The sequence below is a fragment of the Gavia stellata genome, chromosome 11 (genome assembly GCF_030936135.1).
Source record: "Gavia stellata isolate bGavSte3 chromosome 11, bGavSte3.hap2, whole genome shotgun sequence".
Taxonomy (NCBI): Eukaryota; Metazoa; Chordata; class Aves; order Gaviiformes; family Gaviidae; genus Gavia; species Gavia stellata.
In genome coordinates this window covers 20,472,014-20,496,556 of record NC_082604.1, presented here as the reverse complement: position 1 = coordinate 20,496,556, position 24,543 = coordinate 20,472,014, and the positions used below count along the sequence as shown (strand labels likewise).

Sequence of the window (24,543 nt, the reverse complement as noted above, 5' to 3'; positions counted from 1 at the left end):
GGTTATTTTATAAGTCTACATCTGAAATTACAATTTTACTAGCAAGCGTGGAAAATAATTATTTATAAAACACTGTGTCCACAAATTTTGCAGTGTTTTTGATTACCATCAACCTCATTAAATAAGGGGAAACACAGGCAAATGTCTAAGTGACTTGCCTAAGTCACAGTGAGTCAGTGGCTGAAATGAGAACACAGTCCTGCTCTCCTGCTTTCCACTCCCTGTGTCCTAACCACTGATTCAGCGTGAATTCAGGCTCCATGCCACAGATCTTCACTGGGTATAAGCTATCATAACTGAAAGCAGCTGAAGAGTGCAAGAGAGATGAGATCCCCACAGCTGGATAACTAAGGTTTATGAAGGGCAGTCATTTTGGTAGTGTGAACATTATCATACCAAGCAGGATGTTACATACCTGATATAACAAGCTGACCAGTAAAGTCACTGAGAGTGTTACTCTCTGATCCTGTGTCACAGAAGCCATAGTCTGGAACACTAACGCCCTTGTTCTTTCCTGTAGACTATCAACTGTGGCTGAATTACACATCCCCTGACCTGGTCCCCTCTCTCCTCTGGCAGCAGAGTAGACCATTACAATTAGAATCAGTTCAGATTCATTGTTTCTATAATATCTATGACTCTTGTATCAGAACTACAGCACTAATTGAAAAGGTATAATGATAACAAATAACCGGCAGGGATTATCCTTTTAGCTCGAATACTAAAATATGGCATTTTAAACAATTACCGATTTTTTTCTGTCTTACTCTACCACTAAGAGTTCTGCAGACAACAGTTTAGTTATAGCTATGTTACTATCATATGGCTGTTATCAATTCATATTTTTAACACAAGGATTTACGTGTAAATAAGCAGAAAATTTCTGAATATTCTGTAAATTAAAATTCTTCGTTACAGAAACAACCTACCTTTAATAATTTTTGCACATTTCTAAGTTCAATTAAATCACATTGCAGCAAAACATTTCAAGTGTGTAAATTCTGACAGTGACTTCTACAAGAGATTTTATTCTGAAATAAACAAAACCATCACCATTTGAAAAAATCAATCTTCAGTGGAAACCTAACAGCTAATTTTCAGAAGTGAGGGAAAAATAAAACTGGTAAAATTATTTGTCTCCCTTTATTCCTAAGGGAAGACATTTTGTCAGCTCCCAAGAAAATGTTCTTGTTTCACTGGCTGGATGAAGGAAGCAGTGCAGACTCAGTGGAACAGGGAACCTCATGCTGTGTGTTTCAATGTTTTGCTACAGATTCAGTGTAGCAAAGTAGGTCTAGAAACACAGCAATGTCATTTAGAAAGAAAAAATAAAATGCCAAGCTGCAATGTCTCTTCAGGACCGAGTCCTGTTTCTATACGTAGATTCAATTTTTAGATAAAACAAGTCACTAAACTTACCTGCAGTGAAACCCATTATGACTGTCTGGATTACTGCCTCCTAAATGTGATCTGGAGATTGTGGTCTGTCAGATACCAGATGATGATACATAAACAGCTGCTTAAAACCCTCTAATGCATAAATATAAGCAACCACGGAAAGAACAAAATGGAGAAAAATGAAAACAGACATTCAAAGTTAAGCTTAATTTTTATTTGGCAGTAAATAAAAATCACTGTGGCAATATTCTACAAGATGATCACTGGAGTGTAATTTTTGTTAGGTGGTCATTGGATTATAATGAAAATTTAAAAGTATTACTGTATGCTTTTAATATACAGACCATCCAGAGCCATTACTTTTTTTACAATTTTCATCTGCATTGCAAGCAAGGCTGCACGGTTATAGAATCAGATCAGAGACACTGTATATTGATCAGACATTGTATATTGATTTGGAAATGAGATTACAGGTAAGTATAAGGATCCATTTGCACAGCTGTAACTACAAGTTTGGGATCACTGCAGTATCTGTGCTCCTTTCTGCAGTATAAACCATACTATTGTCTTAAATTAGTATATCAAAAGTTCATATGACAAGCAGAACTTCACCTTAACTAAACGGTGAAAGGATTTTGCAAGTTTGCAACAATTAAATTTTTTTTCTTTCCCTTTTCCTGTTTTGCTGAGGTGCTTTTTAAACAAGTTAAAATAAATTTACGGCAAATGATCAGTATGCTGCGTCTGAGAAATATTTTCTTTGCATATCAAAAAAACTACCTATTTTCCCTTCTGCAACACTGCAGATACAAAAAATCTGACTATTATTCTTAGTCATATTTCATGTTGTTATAAAGACTTTGGTATCCTTTATTCCAGCCAATACGTAATATATTACAAAGTGAACAATATGGGAAAAATAATGAGGATTTTGAAGTCAGTATTTTATTTTGACACACTTTCTAAGTATTAAATAAGCTTATCATCTTTCTGTGCTACTACTTCATGTTTAAAGATCAAATGATATTTTTGGAAAGCAGTTACATCCAGCTTTCATTAGTGTAGCAAATGCTAGTACGTATTTTAAAAATGCTTTGTATCAAATATTTCAAAGCATATTAAAATTATTTTTGAAATGCAAATTTTCACTACTCATTGAGGTAAATGTGAAAAAAGATGCACCAAAAATGACTGAGAGGGATCCTGGGCTAAGGAACAATCCTGAATTCCCTTAGTCAAGCAAAAGCATAAGCCACAAACAGGAATTTTGCCAGATAAATGAATTAATAAAACAATTGTCACCTTTCAGATTTCCTTCAAATCCATGCGCTCGCATCTCGGGGGGAAAAAAGGCAGTTGTGAATGAAAAAGTAGGCAAAAGATCCCTAGCTGTCTATAACTTACAGTCCTCACTAACTTCTCCAATCCTTCAAGAGTTCCACATCTTTTTCCAGGCAAACATAACCACTGAACAACAATCACGTAGGTCCACGAGTTATATATACTATTACAGTATAGTGATATCCAAATTTCAGTAAAGTCAGCACAATTTACAGTCAAACTATGAAGGAAGTGCAGAGGAAACCAATTCCCCAATCTATTATACAAACAGTTTGCTGAAAATATGAAGAAATCTTCTCCTGAGAGAAAATTAGCCAAGTAGAAAAAATAAAATGCACCTTCGTTGAACTTTATTTTGACTCAGCCTCTTCATCCACAAATTCAACTAGCGGAGCATGTCTATTGGCCTGGGCACCTTCTTGGAAATTAACCTTTTTTATCACTCCTGCCTTTGGAGCCCTTATGGTATGCTGCACAGAAACAGACCAATAGTAAACCAACAGAGTTGTTGCTTTTTCTCCTCTCCAGCAAATGCTAATATTATTCTTTGGTACAGTTAGAACAGAACACACTTAATTACTTCCTCTGACACATGTATATTTACGTATGTATAATAAATGATGATGTATAATAAATAATGATGTTGTATTTGATGTAATTTTAGTATAATTTACGAAAGGACATGGTAAGGGAAAGGCAAATTTTCTCAACAATGTTAATTCTGCTACCACAAACTGAAGTTTATTTTAAACTAATAGGCAAACCGAACCAGTTCAGGCTACAAAAATTATAATTCAAGCACTTTGAGCCACGGTCAAGCAGTGTGACAGGATATAACAGCCAAAATACTAGTTCATTAAATGCCATGTGGACAGTTACAAAGAATTTTTAGTGTGCTCTTAGTAACACTTTATGTAAATAATAACAACAACAAGATTAAAACCATATCTACAAAGTCATCATTAGCTAAATTTCTGCATGAAGTAACTGCAGATATGACACATGCTTATATCACAGACAGTGAGCAAGAGATATACCTAGACAGTTTTCTGCTAGAAAAAATGAAAGGATTATTGATTTCTTGGGCAGGGAGAGAAGAACTGTCAAAGCTAACCAAATGAATGTTAAAACATCTGCAGAATAGCATGGATTATATAATCATCATTTGTTAATAAAATATAATCCTCTAAAATCTAGACAGACACAACACTTGTTTTACAGCATATAAAGCGATACTGACATCTGCAAGCTACAATCTGCACCATACTTCAATAATGCAACCACAAATAATTAAATTATTTTCTCAGTAATGAAAACCTTTTATACGTCACTCACCTCCATTTTCATAGCTATCATAACCATCAGAGGGTCTCCAATCTGAACCTTATCCCCTGCTTTCACAAACACCTAGAAAATTAGGAAAGAAAAATCATGCATGTCTGTACCATTAAAAATCATCAGCTGGATCTTGGCTAGCACAATTCACTGAGTGAGTGTGGTTATGCAAAACAGCCTCATCATAATATCTTTATTATTGTTGAACTGGGTATCTGAGCTCTCTAAATAATACTCAAAGGGAGTCAGAGGCTCTAGAAAGAGGTTCAGTAACAGCTAACAGGATGACCAGGAAGCCATTTATTTATCAAAGAAGAAACATTAGAGGAGACAATGTATATTCTACCCTTTTGGGCTTAAGAGCTTCTATTTTGAGAAAGTCCAGAACCTCTTCCTGGGGCCAGTCACTAAGGTTGTTTTTTAAAACAAAATCCAGAGAGAAGACTGGAGGAGCCACCTAGTTTTTCTGCAATAATTCTGATTTAGTGTTCATTCAGTAGATAAGAGATCCACGTTCAATGTACTCCACCCTGTGAAAGGGTTCTTGCCTTTTTATTGCTAGCAGAACCCTTTAACTACTAAACTCGCTTGGAAATCTCTTTTCTGTTAAACTTTTCCACTGTGCAGAAAAACACGCAAGACTTGCTGAACTATAGAAAAAGAAACAAAAACAGAAGCAGCAAAACCACACAGCTTAACAAAAAAGGCATTTCTGAATACTACTTTTTTTACAAGTGCATCTAGCATCTCATTCTTTCGGTTAGATGAAATGGATCAAACAGCCTTTAACACTTCAGGGAACTTTGACTTAAAAAGTAATTAACATGGAGAAAAAAAATACTTAAGTAGTAGGATTAGTTAAATATTCAGATCTTCCAGAGCTCTAGAAAAAGACAACTAGAAGCCTGAAAAACTCTTGGGTGGCTGCTGAAAAGTCAGAGTAAACAGGGCTTTTTCCAGTTGGGAGAAGTCACAGCACTGATGTTTCTGGCTCTCATTCTTTCCTGGCAGTACAGAAGCAAGCACCATTTCTGGAAGAGTGAACTTGGATATATACTGGAGAATTCATTTCCTACCCATATTATTATAATTACCTTTTCAACTGTGCCTGTCATGGGCGCTACAGCACCACTTTGCATTCCCACTGAACTTACTGCAGATAAGTACTTGGGTACAGGAAGGCCAATCTGAGCGCTACCTTCCTATAGAAATAAAATCAATGACATATGAGTTAACAACATAAAATACCACTAGTAGACATGCTGACATACAGGGAAAGAACAGATCCAGCTTTAGTCAAATCAGCCAGCTGTTTAAGGTGGCAGACTACAGGGGCCAGGGCAGCAAAAAGACTGTGGGCTTGCTTACTACTTTGCCAATGTCTAAGTCCTTAAAAGCCGCACCTGCTGCTGCTAAGGAACTACCCCTGTGCAAAAGAGGCTCCCCATGGGCCTTTGTCCCAAACCCACGCCTTCCCTATTCACGCAGCAACAGCACAGAAGGTGTTAGAAAATGAGTAAAGGCTGTTTGAACAAGGGGTAGGCAGGTTGCTGCAACAAGTAGGAAAGACATTGGCACCTTTGTTGCCAAACACTGTCAATAGGATGTTTCACAATCCACAATAAAATGGATTTAGTGCTAAGCTTAGCAAAAAATTCTCACTGTCATTCAAAATCCCCTGATTCCTCTCAGACTTGCTACCCAAAGTTTCCCAAAGACTCGTTCTCCCCCACATCCTAAAACTCCTGTGATTTCTTCTAGATCCCCCACCTCAGACTCCACTCTGATACCACAGGAAAACTGAGCTTTGCCATTCCTTCATGAATTGTTGTCCTCATCATTGGAGCAGCAGTTTTCACTGCATTCTGCTGAAAGTCTTAAGAGGCTCAGAGCTAGAGGTTCATTACTGAAACTAATACATAATAATTTACTTATTTAGATTACATTTTTATTGAGTTACTTTAAGGCGCTGTAATTTTTTAACTGCAAATAAAAAATTACCTGCCTAATCATGCAAATGAGGGTACCTCCTCTTTCAAATGCCATTATTCATGCAATGCAGATAATGCCATGGTAACTCATAATTCCAATTTTTTAATATTAGCTGAAGTTACCTTTCCTCAGAACAATATCGATTTTTTTCTTATCATTTAATATTAAAAATTAAATGCACTGCAATAAAAATACCAGTTACAAGCACTTTCAAATAATTATCAGTTTGAAGTAATTGCTACTGTTCTGTGACAAACTTAAGATACTTGACCATTTTAATATTTTGTGTTCCCCTCTCCCAAACCATCATTTGCAACTTGGATTCACCTAATTGTATTTTATCTTTCTAAAAGTAATTCTTTTCTCACTCACTGACCATAAGCAACTAACTTCAAATTATAGCTATAAATCCAACAAGTATCAAAGCATTACAGGCCAATGTAAGAACCTGAAATTGTGATTCTCTTTCACATTCTCTTGTAATTTATATTGTTCATTTACATGGATAAAATTTTATACTTGTGATAATAAAGAAAGGAACTTTACCGGAAAGAAGAGATAAATGGTGTTGTCCAAAATGACCAATTTGGACTTACATACTGTTCCATTTACTGAAGACCTCAAGTAAACTGAATCACCTTCACTGAAGATCTCTCCAGAAATCAGAAACGTTTTATCTTGAATCTGAAAGTTAAATGCTTTTATAAGGACAAAGCCTAACCTTTCATAAACTCTAATACAACAAACCAAAAGTTAGTATTTGGAGTACACACTCATAACTTGTGGATCTTCATAGATAATTCTGGAATTAAAAAAAAAAACCTGTTAAAAATCTTATGTATCCTTTATTTTTCAATTAACAGAATGTATTCTGTATCCAGTGCAATCAGCTCAGAAGATTAGCTAATATGCTCTCCAAGGACAATTTTTGTCACAAACTATGCAACAGCCCCCAGCAAAATACAAAGGTAAACTATTTCTCAGGAAAAACAAAAAACCAGAATATTCTGTTCAGTGATGCTACTAGAATCCAGTCTTTTTAATTTGTCCTAGCATCTAGACTTTCTTCAAACTGAAAAATCCATACTATTCACCTCACATCACAAGCTTCCACAATACTTTCCAAAAGACAGGTAACTTCCTCACTCTTGGAAGCCTATAATACAAAAACTACAATATATTCAAGTAAACCTACAAAGCAGCAGAGGAGAGCAGTAATGGAGACAGTGTCAATTAGACACCAAAACTGCAAAAGAGAGACCAAATGGAAAGGTCATTTATTTGTAGGTAACCCTTTCATCTACATCAATGGAAACGCACCTCTGCCACAACTTCAGAGTATAAAGACAGTAAGAACATGAACATAAGTGCATTACATTTAACTGATCTTTTTAGTTGTAAGTTTAGCATCAGTGAGCAAAGAATCAGATATTTGCTAGTCTTTAAGGATGTTACAAGTAGAGATAAAATTCAGTCTTCATTTATACAGTCGCATACTATTTTTCCACTGAATGAAGACCTTATAACATGCATTGAAAGGATACTGCTGATATGATACTCATCCCTGAGGAAAAATCCTTTGCTTGTTCAGTATCCTGAGCAGGGGCGCAAATTAGGGGAACACCCTGGGCAGCACTGTGAGTACTGGCCAGTTCCATGGCCCAGCAACCTGCTCTAGTTCATTGGCCTCAGGACAGGTTTTGTAGCACTCCAGAGGCACTGTCCTCCCTGTGATGAGCTCCTGATTCTGTTTCTCCATCCCTTATTTCCAGCTTCTCTCCATTTCCATCTCAAACCCCATTCTTCCTCCTTCCCTGGGAGTCTACATTCTCCCCAGTTGCACTTCCCCTCCCCAAAAGGCCCCACTCTACATCCCTTCCAGCCTATTTTTATTTTTTGCTGACATTACTTATATGAGATAAGCCTGAAGCGTAAAAGCTCTCCTGTATTACATATGTAATCAATACACTCAGAATAACCTGGGTGTTACTTGAGGGATGTGGGTTATCTCAATGTTCCTATCAGTAGAAATAAGGGTATAAGGGTTTGAGTTACCCAAAATGTGGTTATACACATGAAAACACAGTAATTTTCTCACTATTTTTCTATACAGACTAAGCAGTTCATAAATACTGACTTAGTCTCATAATCCTCCTTTTCTGAATATTGGAAACAAGAAGCAGAACTACAGAGAGACTGCACTTGAGCATGCACTCATTTTGGGTGCCAAATTTGAGGTAAAACCCATTCGACTCCAGGTGATGCAGAAGGATATTCAACACCCAGCAAAACAAAACCCCCATAAGCCACGCAATTAAGAGACTATCACACACACACAAAAAATCTATGTTTAAAGCATCTTGAGTTGCATCCTGTAGGATCTCTATAGTGTAGACAGAGAAAGAAGCCAATTCTATGGGGCATCATCCAATTATTTAACCAGAAGGATTTACTACTCTCATCATTCTTCATCTCATTTGGTAATCACTTTTCAATTTCCATTGTCAAAAAAAGAAAAGTGTTATCTTACAGATAATGCTCTAGAAAGCTTTTATTTATCCCACAGGAGATCCATCTCATGCACAGAATAAAGCAGGAGTCCTGTAGAAGAAAAGTCTTTTTAAATGCAGATTTAAATCTAACTTCCAATGTTTTAGAAAGACAAATTTAAGGAAGGGAAAAAATAAAGAGTAAGATCTTTAAATACCGGAAAAACAAATGCTTTTCTTAGTCTTATTTTTAGAAGCATTTTAGTAGCTCTTCCATGCCAATCCAGCATTTAGCAAAGATAATTTCAGGCCAAAATAATAGTCTACAACAATGACTGCAAGCAAACCAAAAATGGAATCCTGTATTGGTAATTACCAAGCAACTTTAATAACAGTTAATACCAAGAGAAGTCCACAGGAAACTGATTCTTCTTTTATCTAATGAAATATCTGAAAAAATTGGACTTGTACCTGCATGTTGTATGACCCTTCTTGATTGTAACTTACAGCTACTTCCACAACTGTTCAATAAAACAAAATATGTATATGTGAGTAGATTTAATTATAGGATCTACAGAATAATAACATATAAATATTTATTCTATCTTTTTGATTAAAAAAGAGACCTACCAATACTAAGAAAAGAACAAGTATTTTCAGATTAGCTTAGTACATACTGCAGATTTCCTACTGAATTCTAGACAATTTGTTTTTCAAAGATGAACACCTGAAGTTATGCTCTGAAATCTATACTAAGTTACCTGGACAGAGAACAGATTTTTGATGGGAAAAAGGTGCTGAATACTTTCACACCAAAGTGAAATAAAAAAAAAAAGTCAATGGCACTCAGCTCTTCTAAAATTCTCAACCTTATTCATTTAAATGATGAACATTAGTAGTGCCATTTCAATTTGGTTTATATCTCCTCAAGATCTAACAGTGTGGATTAGTCATGCAATGCTGTGAATTCCTTGCTTAAATTACATAAAACTCATACTGCTTCTAATTGCTATTTCTTAGCTTGAATTTTCAAGCACCAGTTGAAATAACTTTGACCATCAAGTATCTCCTCTCCCTCCATACACTTTATTAACTTACTGTTTTCCCCATCCAGCAGAGACAGATTTCTAGTATAACATATATTTATTCTTCTACCAGTGCTGGATGCAAATGGCGAGAATTTATCTAGAACACAAAATATACAGATACATTACTTTCATTCTACTTTGGCAAAATCAATACTTAGAACTTACACCGTAAAATCACTGTCCTACTATTACTACCATCATACTTATTGCACATAAAAGATTGGGAAACCACTGTAATAGATAGTGACAATCCCTTACTCAAGCTTCAACAGTGAATAAACAGAGGCTGTGTAACCTTCAGAAAACATGACGCTAACAATAGCACTACTAAGCAAAAAGATAGTCGAGTGTTCTCCCCAAACAATCCTTGAGCAGGACTAGAAAGCATGGGAATTCAACTGCAACATAGCAGATTCAGATTAACCCTTAGGATGAAGTTCCAACTTTAAGAGTAGTCAAACATGGCAGCAAATTGGGAAGATTGAGGGGTTTTCTATTACTTGGTGGTTTTGAGAATGGATCAGATACACAGCTATCAGATACTGCCTGATTAGTTCATCGTCTCTTGAAGCAAAGGAATAGTGTATGGGAATCTTTCCAATCCAACTCTCCCATGTTTCCAGGATAGTTAAAGTGGAGGAGGAAAGAAAATTAACACTGTTGTTGGCAGCATGTATTAGATTTATATGAAGTTTTTGTTAACAGCAATCACATGCCCCACTGGTATAGCCATTAACAGTGTCAGAACTCAAGAACGTTCAGCTCCTCAAGTCCTGTTCGTTCCATTAAACCTTACTGCCTCTCCCAATTCTAGCAGAGTCGATTTTAGCCCTGAAGACCTTGGGCCAACTGTAGGAGTAATAGTGACAGATACTCACTGTTTATACTTGTAAAGAGCGAAGAGTACACAGTGACACTGATTATGAATCCCAAGGTCTTTCAGATAGTGCCTATCTGAAGTGCCGTGGGAAGTAGTCTGTACTTTACAGTGGTGATATAATCAATATCTGCCCCTTAACAAAAGTTATAGTCTGCTCTGTGTGTAAATATCTGACAGATGCCAGAATGCAGAACCCTGAGCGCACAAAGTAAGGCAAAAATTAAATAATTGCACATAACTCACAGCACTGTCTCATCCAGTCACAAGTAAAATAAAACAAAACAAAAGAATGATCCTTACCATCTGACTGATCTCTAAAAGCATCTGTTAGCATTTTCTCTTTCAGTATAAGTCCTAGAGCTGCCTGACACATAACTTCATGTGGGGTTGCCTTTTTGGTTGGAAAGAGTTCGTCATGGTGCTGAGGAATGAAATTAGTGTGCACATTTCCAGCCTCAAACTGTGGGTGTCTTGACAGGCTCAGTAAGAAATCAATATTGGTGCTTAATCCTACAATCTGTGAAGAAAAAGCAGCATATTGCCAAATTGAAATGAAGTTATGAATGAATATACAGCTTTCTGCTCAACTTATGCATAGATGATAGATAAATCTTTCTTCAGACAGCACCATCAAAACACAAAGTTTATCAAAAAAATGTAATTAATTCAACTGGCCTGTTTTATTACCAATGAAACCATTTCTTTTAAAAAGAAAGAAAAAAAAACGAGTAGCTTTCACAAAAGCACTCTGTTTTCAAAACGCTACCTTTGTCCACTGTGAAGTCAAAGAAAGTTTCCCAGCAATAGTAATGTGAGGTAATTTAGGAAGAAAACCTACTGTTTCGGAAAATCATGCTCCAAGTGTTTGAAAGACCATTCCTAATATGAAAAGTGCCTCTTATTAAAAATGAGTTATAATACTTTCAGATATTCCATATTTGATCTTGTAATAGTAACAAATAGGAACAGTGACTTTTATAAATTTACTAGCTACTATCCATTTCCTGTAGTGCAAAATACCTAAGCAAACAACTTGAAAACAGAACTCATTATTTTAGAGAAATCAGTGAAACTGGTAAATATATTGTGCTGTCAACATTTATTGACAGAACTACTAAGAAAATTCTGAAAAAAACCCCAAGGGAATTCTTTTCTCTTTCACTTGCAGTAATCTTCATTTTTAGCTAAAACAACAGTGGGCCAAACGTTTTCAGTACCTCAGTACCTCAATCATTTTTATGTTGTTGATTTAAAAAAGTGTAGATTAAGTGTAAATTAATTCTGCACAAATAACAGTCTCACCTGAAGTCAAACCTTCTGAATTCCACTTTTGAAAATAGATACAATACCTGTATTTTTTATAGGGGGAAAAGGGACCACTTCTTAAGAAGAACTGACAGCATTAAAACTTCTCCATTATTTCTTTACCACACGTATAGTCTAAAAATTTAATTGTTTTTATAAATTAGAAGTTACAAGCAAACATTGTCTGACAAATTCCACCTACAAATTCCTTTAAGCTTACAAATTGAAAATACTGTTGTTTAGCCTTTCTCTTCTATAAAGTCCTAGCTGCATCATCCAACTGAAGATATCGCAAACTTAAGAAAAATTTATGTATAAAACTGGACTTCACACTTATCTCTAACTCACTCCACCAATGAAAACAGTTTGCAAATTAGGAAAAAATACAGCCTCTGCAAACAAATAATGAATCTGAAATGGTAGTGGCAATGCAGCTCCCTCTTAGAAACCACTGTTGTTTTACTATAGTATTTTACCCATATTTTGTTAGCTCAAGATGCTCACAAAGTTAGCTCAAGATCTGAAATCATACTGGGCTCCTTCTACTTACATTATATTGATGCAAACTGTATCGCAGCTTTCTCAGTGCTGCTTGACGATCCTCAGCCCAAACAACTAGCTTTGCAATCATTGGATCATAATGAACAGAAACCTCATCACCTAAAATATATATAAAAAAAATGCTGTAACACTAAACCAAGTATTTCTGAAAATTGATAATGCATAGTACTGCACACCATATGGCATTAAACTCTGACACAATTAATGGTCACATTTCTCTATGTCCTTAAAGAACATTAATCTTTAATTATGTGACCTGGCATTTCAATTCCAAGAACAACTTCTGAACAGACTTTTGTAGAGGTAACATTACTCAAATTCAGTTTTCTTTGTTGCAATCAGAATGCAGGATTGATAAATTGTCATGAGAATATGATCAGCATAATCCAACGGACAATAACTTGGATACAAGTAAATAAAGAGGTAAATAAAATATTCAGTGATTGACCAAAAGTACATTTACAACCACAAGGAAGAATAATTCTGTAGAGATTTGTCTTTATAACAACACTCTGCCAGACAAACTTATTTAGGCCAAAGAGGGAAATGCTTACAAAGAAAAGCTTTTGATGTTAAATGTTTCTGATTACACCACTGCCTTCAGTTTTACCTTGTCTGACTCCAGTTTCTATCCTGGTGAAACTATCAGGTGGTGGGGTGGATAAGTGCAACAATGGCCCAGCCCCTGGCATAAAGTTATTATTAGGGTCTTCAGCATATATTCTAGCTTCAAATGCATGGCCCCGGAGCATAATCTCTTCCTGCATTAGGGGAATCTTCTCTCCTGCGGCAACCTGAGAACAATAGTTTTTTTCTTTAATGCGTGATCAATATTCTGGAGTGCCAATGTATGAAATATTTAATATCTTTCTTCTAAACATGAACAACTAGAAAGCACATTAGAAAAAGCACAGAGAGAAAAAAGTGGCAGGTCACAAAAGTCTAATTCTGAAGTTACTCCTTCCTTTTCTCTGGGAGTCAACAGTCAAAGGATTTTGAATTATTATTGTGTAAATCGACCTCCTAATATTCTCAGAGCTAAAACATAATGGAAAAACAGTCTAATTTTTTTCTACTGATTATGTCAAAAAATAATTAAATGTTTAAGTCATGCCTGGTCAACTAAGACAAGATTTCATTAGAGATAAAATGCTCCAAAAGCAGATGATAAAATGGATTACTGGCAGCCAGCACTACTGGCGTACACTGTTGATTCTTCTGTATACTGCGGGAGCTGTACATTTAAGGGAATGTTTCTCTAAGGGAATTTCTAACAATTTAAGAACCTTTGATGGGGAAGGAAACAACATTTTATTACTTAAAGGAACTCACATTACAAATACAGGAATACTAACAAATACCAGCAACACACCGGTTTGAGACTGAAAAAACAGGGCTTTTAGGGACAAAATAATAACAAGAAGCCTGCTGCAGTTAAGCACAGAGGAGACCCTTTGCCAGGGAGATACACAATTTCCACCTACACGGAAAAATACAAGTTCCTATTAAAAAATTCGTAGCAACATTTAATCTCCTTTTGAAGTGTCAGGGGTTTTCCATACTCTGCCTTCTGCAACCAAACTACGGATTTCAGCAGAGACAGCAGAATATAGCTTAGTCTTCAAAGAAAGAGTAGTACTATACAGATTCACAAAAATAATCTCTCCAAGAACTGATAGACATTTTTTATCTACTGACTCACTAAGCCACATGCCAAGACCACTGAACCTTTCCACCTTATCTCTTTCTCTTTCTTCCAGTATTTTTTGATCCCTGCTCCAACTCAGCACTCAATGCTCAATTTCCATTCCCAGATCAGGAAGCCGAAAGTTCTTGCTTTTTGCATCAGCATTTGCCATTTTAGTTTTCTTTCTGGTTGCACTAAACACTCCCCCACCCTATCTACTTAAGCTCCATGTGTGCTGCTGTCCTCACTTTTGGATGCATCTAACCAGAACTGGTTTTCATTTCCAGTTCCCTAAAGTCCAAAATTTCCTGTTATCATTCAAACATTGCAAGTAATCTCTTTGCAAATTGGGTGTGTAAGTCCACACAACTATACATTTATTTTAGAACGTGACTATACTGGTACACCACCAGACACATGTTTTTGTGAAGAGTTTTCCTCCTACAGCCTGATCCAAGAATGATTTTTGGGTCAGAGATACATTTGAACTAGAGTTTAAAAAAATTTTCAGCATGGCAAGGGAAAGATCAGGACCCTACTCCTCCCACTTTCCACATTCTCTATAACCTCTCTAAATATACTTTAATTTTTTTTTTCTCTACACAACTGGAAGAAGACTTTGTTGGAATTCAGAGCATCTACACAATGCTCTACAATCAAAGACAATAATAAGAGATGTTCCTTCGGAGCAAAGGAAACTCCACCCAATTAGCTGAATAGGAGATGAGGATCTGAAAACATATCTGGTCTCTCACAGGCAATATCAAAGAGCACTACTCACCAGACAAGAGGAACTCTACATGTAAAATCAATTAACACTTACCCTGAGCTGCCATTCCACCAAGTCTGTTCCAGTGATCATCTCTGTAACTGGGTGCTCTACTTGCAGTCTGGTATTCATCTCCATGAAGTAAAAATTATGTTGGGAGTCCATAATAAATTCCACTGTTCCTGAAGTAGTTAATTAAAAGGGCACTTCACCAAAACAAGACTTTTTCAGAATAGACACCTAAGACACTTAGTTGATTTATGCCAGGATACACTGAATTTCATTAAATTCTATGCAAATTATCTTAAAGGGTCACACAATTGATGTCTGAAAACAGAAGGGTTGTTTCCTTGCACTTTTACGTATCCTGTGCTGTTTAGCAGCCATTCTCCTCTACAGCAAGAGCTGTAAAGATTGCATCGAAACTCTTTAAAGTATTGTGTATATATATAGGGCATGCAATTATTTTTTAAAAATAAATATCCAAAGAAAGCAGAGAGAAAAGAAAAGCCACAAATAATTTTAGCAGGTTATTTTTCATCTGGGAAATAGCATGGACTTTACAGACAGTGAGTTGTGGTGTGGTTTGTTTAAAGGCTTTACTGTTTGAATATAAAGTATTATTCTTTGTATGCTGAAAGAGAAATTATTTTTCCCTTGCTCTGCTCAAACTTACCCACATTCATAATGCTCGCTTTCCAACAACAATCTAATTGATTGAATCAGCTGCTCTGAAATTTTTTCTTTCTATTCCTCAGCTCCCACTACTCTTGAGCTCAGATCAGGTATTCTAGTTTAAATTTGTAATTACATCAAAATTAACTATGTGATTACTTGCTTAAACCTCAAAAAAATTGGGGGATGTGTGTCATACTCTAAAACAATCAGATACTATTTGCCTTCAGGCTTTAAGTTAAAAGCATGCCTCTGGAGCAGCCACATCTCCACAGACTTACCTGCTCCCACATAATTCACTGCTTTAGCTGCTTTGACAGCAGCTTCTCCAAGTCTCTTTCGAACTTCAGGATTAATCCCTGGCTGTAAATAACAATACAAAATATTATAAATTACTGTGAATTTTAGTGATATTAAACCTACTATGCACAAATATTTTGCAGTATTTAGCAACTGTAGTGAAATCCTTATCAATGTTATAATTGAAATTTACATAACTTTTCCCCGAGAATCATTTTCCTAAAGAAAGTAATTTTTTCAATTAGAACATTTTCTGCAGCAAATTTAAAACAGGTACTGAGAATTACAAATAAATTACTACCCGCTAAAGAAATCTGATGGGGGTTAGCAATTACTTTAAAAATATGTCAGTTCCTAAAAAATCATTATAAGAACTTTCTGCTCACCCCTGGTGCCTCTTCAATGATCTTCTGATGTCTTCTTTGCACACTGCAGTCTCTTTCAAACAAGTAGACTGCATTGCCATGCTGGTCACCAAATACTTGGACTTCAACATGCCTGTTTCATAATAATAAATGTTTCAACATATTTCAATAAATCCCCAATCCCGCGACTGACTTCACCCAAACAGACTTTTTAACTCGTACGCAGTCCTGTGCACTTCAGTAGGACTTCTTATAGGTTTCAGTGTCTGCCCTCAAATAGCCAAAAACGTAGAGGCTGCTACTATGCAGCATTTCAACCATTTTAGAATTCCTCAATCTCCTAAATGAAATAGGATTCTAAATGCCAGCTACTGCAGTGAAACCTCACAGGCCATAGGATAAAAAAGATACATATCTAAAGGCTGCTGCCTCTTTATTAGTTATTTTACTATAATAAAAGTAAAACCACTTCACTATTACTTCATAATGATGATTTCCCTCATAATTTACCATGTAGTAATTCACAAGAGGCAGCAGCCCTGCCTCAGAAATAACATTGTTTATTTCAACGTGCCATTTCAGAGGACAACTATTAGGTGGCAGAACTTCATTCTATGTTTAAAACTGAGAAAAATCTGTCACCATTCTGATAATCCTCTGATGCTGGCAAAAGAAATTGCCCAGGAATTTAATGAGATTTTTCTCATGCCCATCTGACAGCAAAAACAGGCCCTCAGTCTCTTTAGAATAAATGGTTTCTTTACAGCGATCCTTCAAGAAAAACAGATGTGAAGTACAGAAGTATCAAACAGACCTCTGTGAGAAGTTCTTTGTAAAAAAAAAAAAAAATTAGCTCAGTTTCACAGCTCAGGCATGAGCTAAAGACTATCAATTCTGTTTTAAATATCAAAATAAAGAAAGATTAAATAACTAGTTTAGGACACCTGAGGGCAGCAGAAACACCATGACAGCTTGACTCAGGTCTGTAGTTTAAGTGATTTTTTTTATTTCTAAATGTATATCGAGTTTAGAACACTCACTCAAGGAGGAGTATCAGTGTCATTAAATGTCACTGACATGTCTCCCAAACAGTGGTATTTTAATTCTTATCATTCAAAACAAAGTCACTACAAAAATTTCAATACATTATAAACAATTTTGACTAAATTAACACTTGCCATAGTGCAAATAAAACATGTAAGACCAATTTTCATCATACTACTAATGTTTATTTAACAGTAGAATAAACATTACAGTGGTTATATTAAAACATCTATTTCTCACCTTGGATTATCTACAAATTTCTCAATCAGCATTGCATCATCATTGAAAGACTTCTTTGCTTCTCTCCTAGCTGATTCTAGTTGGTCCAGAAACTCCTTTTCTGAACGAGCAATTCTCATGCCCTAAAATAAATAAAAAAGCGTATCTAAATGTCTAAAACTACGGTACCCAGTAAAAATCCTTGTTGCACACAAACAGGTACATGACTAAAACAGCAAGAAATGAGCTTAACAATAACACTTTTCCCTTCTTTAACTTTAGCAAAATTGTGTATCAACTTCCAATAAGATAAGCCTACTATATCCCACTGAAAGTGCCATTAGAAGTGTAAAAAATAGATATTGTCATTCCATTGATATAGATGAGTACAAAATCCATTTTTATTCTTAAATATCATAGAAATTTTCCAAGGTTAGCAGAGAAAAACCTGATTTCATTAAAAAATAAATATAGCCATTGTGGAAATAACTAGAATTCTCTATCATGCCATTTTAATAGAAATTTATTTCAGAGTAAAATGAGATTTAGACAGGGAATTCACCATACATTAGAAAGTGTCTAGACACCAAATACTTAAATGGTATTTCTAATCACTTCTTATGCAACATTTAAAGCTGTTAGCAAAAGAAGTCACAGAAGCTATGACAAAGTAACAATTTGAAGTCATCTAATTTCACACAAACAAATCCATAGGACAAGTTTTCTGCTTATGTGAATTACTGGAGATCCACTGAAATAAACAGAACTCTTCCAATTTACACCAGCTAATTAACTTGTGCCTGACTGCACAATAAATGGAAAAGGGACTTCATAGTGCTAGATTGGACATTAATAATAAATTTTTACCAAAAGTAGTTTTCCAGTTTCTTTGCTTTCAAAGATTTCTTTTAGAATATTCAGTTACAGATACCGAGACATGACAACTTTACACCCTGTGATAAACAGATTAGTTCCTTTACCTTTCCTCCACCTCCGCGAACAGCTTTAATCATTACTGGATATCCTATTCTCTTGGCATGTTCCTTTAGACACTCATCTGATTGATCTTCTCCATGATAACCTTCAACAACAGGAACGCCAGCAGCAGACATTATAGCTTTGGAAGTGCTTTGACAGAACAGTTTTACGTTAAGCATGATAATAATATTTTTTTATTATTTTAAGCTCCAAATCTGTGCATGTTCCCAATGTTAGTTCTCCTCACAAAAGTAGTTCAACTGACCTCAACAGGACTACTTACGTATGTAATCCACTTATGATTTGATTGTAATTAATCAAATGTTTCAAATAGGGATTGTTTTCTCCAAGCCCTCCACATAGAAGTGGTAGTCAGTTTCAGGCTTACTGTTCTTTCCTATCTTTTGACCCACATTATAGAGGCCAAAACCTAACATTTTCAAATTACAACACTGTATCCTGCCAAAGCTATATTTCAAGTTGTACAAAGGCAAAACTCTTTTCATGATACAGGCTGGATTCACACCACACGTAAAACATTCGAGCGTAACAACTATAAGTTCAAATACGCATGCAAAATTAGTTAAATTACAGAGGTAATTTAATATCACATTAGGAGGTGATTAAAAAATTAATTCTCTGAAATTAGTATGACACAGTTCATGTGTCAGTAATAACCTTATTTCCATATTCTTGATTTAAACTTCATACCCTAGAAACATTTCTTTGATCTAAGTAACTAAGAATAATACCCTGTGTGATGAACAAAACTTATCACCCCAATTTACATGAGCCACCATAACCCCTGATGACATGGTGTTTCTTTCCATTGTTTTTTTGACCAATATAGAAGACATCTGACCTGACTGCTGAATCCTTACCTATACAACACTGCAATGCCCCAGTTCTGGAAAACTACAATCAGTTAGGTATTTAATTATCATCAAAATCCTAATAACTGAACAATCTTGATTGTTTCTATGCCTATAGGAATCCCGTATCTATAAATCTGGAGCTTATTCCTTTGAAGAAAGCCATAAAAATAGAAGGCAATGAAAACTGACAGAATTATGGAGCAATGACCAATTATGGAGCAACTGGTCCTTTGTTAACAAAATTAGCTTTACCAAACTGTAAATTGCATAACCGTAACAAATCAGAAATAGATACCTCTTAATACCCATATCTCTGATAGCAGATGAAGGTGGACCTATGAAGATGATTCCCTCTTGCTTGCACAACTCTGCAAATTCTGTGTTTTCTGAGAGGAAACCATAACCTGGATGAATAGCCTAAAAGAGAATAACATTACCAGCCTATTTTTATATCAGTTTAGCTTAGAAAACCCTGAAACATCAGTAGAGTGCTAAGGAAACACATGATGGAAACATCATGGGTAAAAATAAAGAACTAAAGAGCATGGAAGTAACAGAAGATTTAAGGTCATGATCTACTTACCTGTGCTGCTGAGACCTTGGCCACCTGCATTATTTTCTCCATGGCCAAGTAACTCTTCTGTGACGGTGCTGGACCAATGCAATATGCTTCATCTGCCTGTTACAGAAAAAATACATATAATACAGTTTATTAGATAATAAAAAGCAAATTTAACTGAATTTCTGAGCTAATTATATTGTTTATCAGACTGCTAGCATGCAACAGTTTAAATAAAAAGTAAAAATAAAGTCTCTCTTCATGGAGAGACTCAACTGGGTGAAACAAATTCTGACTTTCTTCCCAAAATCAGAATCCATTCTCTAACCCCCAGTGGCTACTCCGGAGTTAGGGAGCCAAACTTCAATGCACTTCCCGTAAAGTTGTCAAGTGCTGAGACAGAGACCAGGCAAACTTTTCACTGATTCAAGGAAAACTTGGAAGTAAGTCTACAGAGGGGAAAATCAACTGCATTAGCACACACATCTCCTTTCACATTGAACTTATTAATGAGAACGTTAATCACAATCTTAAGGAATATACTTCACCATTGCTACATGCATGGAATTCCTGTCTGCTTCACTATAAACCGCTACAGACTTCACGCCCATTTTCTTTGCTGTTCGCATCACTCTGCATGCAATTTCTCCTCGGTTTGCAATAAGAATCTTCCCTATGTTGTGACCTCCTGTTTAAAAGGATGAAGCACAGTAAGCCATTTTTTAAAAGGAATCTATCCTTAGAGACATTCCTGGAAATAAAGCCATTTTAAAGTTCGGATTTCTTTTTCATCATTTATAGTGGTTTTGCATTTCTTCCAAAAATGAAAAAAGACATGCTTCACCCAAAAGCATTTCCATGCTAGTCTTGGAATTTTTTCCTTAGAGTCCTTATGCAGAAGTATGTTTAATTTAAGTCTTTTTTTCTTTTCAGAATTCAAGAAATATATTCTAACCCTAAAACAACACCTAAACATAAAGGTTGATGCTTGTATTTTTACTGTGTGCTTTCTGGACCAACTAGGAAACAATTAACACCTGCCCTCCCCCCCGAAATGATTCATATTTCTTTGAAGAGCACTATTCTCCATTGATTCACAGACACAAAGAAATAACAAAGTATGAAGTTTTTTGTTGTTTTTTTTTTTTAAAAACAGTGACTTACAATCTTCTATTAAGTCTTATGACAGCAGTTAAAACATGATAGAAATATAAGGCCAACACACCCAGAGACCTCACAGGCAGAACTAAATAGCTTAAAACTAACTAATAAAATAAAAATATGTTTCTGAATTCTAAAACATCTTTTTAGACAACATGACAACAGGGTCAGTTTAAATCATCTTGCTAAATATTTTTAACTTTACTTCATATATTGTTTAAATACCACTATGCATAAAAACCAATTCTTACAGACTTTGCAACGTTACTATCAGAAAAGGACTCAGAGGAAAATATCACAAAAATAAATAGTTTTCATTAAGTTGAGTATACCTAAATATGACAGATAAAATTATTCAAAATGTTGCTTACACATTATTATTTCTTAGGTCAGCTATAGACTACTGTTTTCAGAAACTATACAAATATTGAATATTTATTTTTTAAAAACTACAGTTTTTCAGCAACTAATGGTCTAAAACTACTTGTAAAACAATCCACATTACACAAGCAATTAAACCTAGTAGCTAAAGAAGTTAAATTTCATACCTATCGTTGAGGCCCATTTCACAAATCTCTGGACGTGGTTCCATTGCCTGTACAATTATAAACACACAGAAATGTTACAAAAGTATATATGAAGAAGTGGCAACTGAGCTACTTCTATTTTCAAGTGAGAGGAGGACAGCACTAAAACAGCTCTGAAGCTTTCAATACAACTATTTACACAGAACATATTCAAGTACAACAGGGAAGGCTGTACAAACTTCACCAGATCTCTCCTTAAGTGTTTTCATTTAGACACAACAGAAATTATCGCCTTGCTCTTTTAGCAGCATTCAAATTGAAATAGTAACTTTTTTTTTTTTTAAAAAATCTTTTAGTGGAGAGAACAGCCAATGTCTGACATTTATTACAGAGAAGGCAACTCGAAGTCTTCAGGAAAGAAGACACGAACAACCACAAAACAGAGAAGCTTAACAGTAAGATAGGAGTTGCTTATATAGAGAAAAGGTGCAAGAGAAAAGAATGTGAAAGATAGCAAGAAAGAAGAGCTATGAAGAATTTCAGAAATGGAAAGTTAAGCCTCAAACGACTAATACTGAAGAAATCTGATAGTGAAGGCTAGGTGGCTGGAAGAAACTGTGAAAGTAAACTCTTGGAACTGTTTTAATTAACATATAAATCAACTGGATAAGTCCAGCAATTCTTAAACGTTATCAGACAAAAAGACACGGGATGTCCTTGACACCACACAACCAAAAGCTCAGTTTCAGTAACGAGAGGGGAAATCAGTGCATTCCCTGAACTTCTAGTGAGCAGCTGTCATGGCCACGCATTCCTTCTGCACAGGACTACCGGCAGCAGAAGGGTGGCTACGGCGGTTACTCAGCGACGGTTATCAAACCCCCAGCACCCACGGCAGTTTCATGGAATCTGTACCAACTGCTAAAACTATGCTTGAAACTCTGGGTGATTTTTTTTTTTTTTTTCCTCTTTCTTTCCACAGAGCAGCCCGGGGTACCTGTATCCCCCCCCCACAGACAGACGCCCCGCCCTCGGCACCGAGCAGCGGGGCCAGGCGGCGGCCCCGCTCCCTCGCTCCTCCCGAGGCGCAGAGCCCCTTCCCCCTTCCTCCCTCGGGCAGCCCGGCTCCAGGCTCGGCTTTGGGAAGCCTTCCCCGAGGCCCGACAGCCGCCGGCTCCCTCCCGGGCGCGATCCCTGCCTCCGCCGCCCCTGTCAGCCCCCCTTAACGGCCGCCACGGCGCGCACCGCCCCCGCGGGGGGGGGGGGGGGAAGAGGAGGCGAGAGGCGCGTCGGCCACCCCCGGCCAAAGCGAGGGGGGCGCAGAGGCAGCGCCCGCCGTCCCCGAGGGGCCGCGGGGCCCAGCGCGCCGTGTACCGCCTCCCTCCGCCCCGCACTCACGACCGCCGCAGCGCCCAGAGGCAGCAGCAGCCCCGCTCGGCCGCCAGCACCAGCGCCATGTTGGCGAGCGCGGGGGCCGGCGGGACGGAGGGTGTGCGCGCCAGGCCGGCCGCCAGTGGCTGCCGCGGCAGGGGCGTGCTGAGGCGGGCTGCGGCGGGGAGGAGCCGCCGGGCGGGGAGCGGGGACGGGAAGCGCTCGGGGAGGCGGGAGGTCACGGGGGAGGAGTCGGCGTGCTCGGTGCCGGGCGGTCTGGGGAGGGGGGGTGAAATGGCTGTCTGGGGGGGGAGGAGGCGGGAGAAGGCGGCAGGGGTCGGATGACATCGAGAAACGGGGCGACAAAACGGCAGATCAAATAAAATTCCTATAAATGTGAAGTGATGCACGCTGCAGAAGGGCTGCTGGCTACATTTGTGGAAGCACGGGCTGTGAGCCAACCATGTTCCTTTGGGAATGTCATCCGGCGTTGTAATAGAGCAGCGACACGAAACGTGAGGGTGGTTGGGAAGGGCACGGGGATCCCCAGATACCATAACGTCCCTGTGCCCAGGCCCGACTCGCCAGCTCAAAACGCTATCGTGCAAATGGAAGAGGTTCAGATTGTTGTGGGATGAAGACGTCCCACCCTCTTGTGAAGAGAAAGCAGGTGTGAGATGGGTACCGCTCCCTCAGGCGTCGCGGGTTTGCTGGTCACCCGTGTGCGGGGCCTTGCCGAACCTCCTGCACGGCTCCAGCGCAGTGCCCGTGCTCCCGAGGGGACGGGGCGCGGGGGAGCTGGGCCTTTGGACAGGCCTCACCTGGCCCTTCGTGTTCTCCGTGTGGAGCTGGATCTCCTAACGCAGCAAGGAAAGGAGGGTGAATCCCCAAGGTCACCTCGTTCGCCACAGTGGCGCTGATTTCCTGAACCTAGGTTAATAATGTTCAGATAAACTGTGATACTGGTAGACTGCAGTAAAGCATTTCCAAAGTAGTATTTCACACGACCATGATTTTCATATTAATTATATAGAGAAATTTAAAAAAGACCCCAAACAGTAGCACTTAGTCAAAATAAGTATTTCTAGTTGCTGTTTACAAACAGCAAAGCAACCGTGCTTTTTCACAAAAGGAATACACAGTATCAGTTGTCATAGTGGTCGTATTTAACATGTCTTACATGTTCTCTGTACTGTGAAGTGTTAACACAGTTTCTTACATAAAGAGCATTCTTGGTATGCAAGTAATATCTACTCATTCCACTCTTGCTTTTTTAAATTTGGCATGGTGACCTCTCACACCAGGGACTGAGTGGCTGCAATAGGTTCAGCACTTTCTCTAACGATGAGATTTGGAAACTAAATTATTAAGTGAAGCTATAACTTTTCCATAATTCGTTCACTTCATTCCTCTCGAACATAACATGCTGACAGCATAGATCCTACTTTTGCCTGCTGAAATCCAGATTTTAAAAAATCCCAGTCTGTTTAATTTGTCTCTAAACACAAGATGGCAGCATTTTATGTAGTTTACCATTGAACATTGGGAAGAGCTACAGATATTTTACAATACATAAATCAGAGGTGGTGGAGGAGTTTACGCTTTGAACACTAGAACTAATGGA

At 37.4% G+C, this 24,543-nt stretch overlaps 1 protein-coding gene across 1 annotated transcript; it reads right to left on the bottom strand.

Moving 5' to 3' along the window:
- Positions 1–1,590: 1,590 nt before the first annotated feature.
- On the bottom strand, positions 1,591–23,005 carry MCCC1 (methylcrotonyl-CoA carboxylase subunit 1). The gene is made up of 19 exons (XM_059822579.1): positions 22,947–23,005; positions 21,570–21,616; positions 20,409–20,548; positions 19,885–19,980; positions 19,597–19,718; positions 18,429–18,576; positions 17,470–17,591; positions 16,207–16,318; positions 15,802–15,883; positions 14,900–15,027; positions 13,000–13,183; positions 12,379–12,488; positions 10,824–11,040; positions 9,654–9,740; positions 9,027–9,076; positions 6,613–6,750; positions 5,169–5,276; positions 4,075–4,146; positions 1,591–3,209 (listed from the first exon to the last, which is right to left on the bottom strand). The coding sequence occupies exons 1-19, from the start codon at positions 23,003–23,005 to the stop codon at positions 3,090–3,092; spliced, it is 2,142 nt and encodes a 713-aa protein (XP_059678562.1). The 3' UTR covers positions 1,591–3,089.
- Between the last annotated feature and the right edge of the window lie 1,538 nt (positions 23,006–24,543).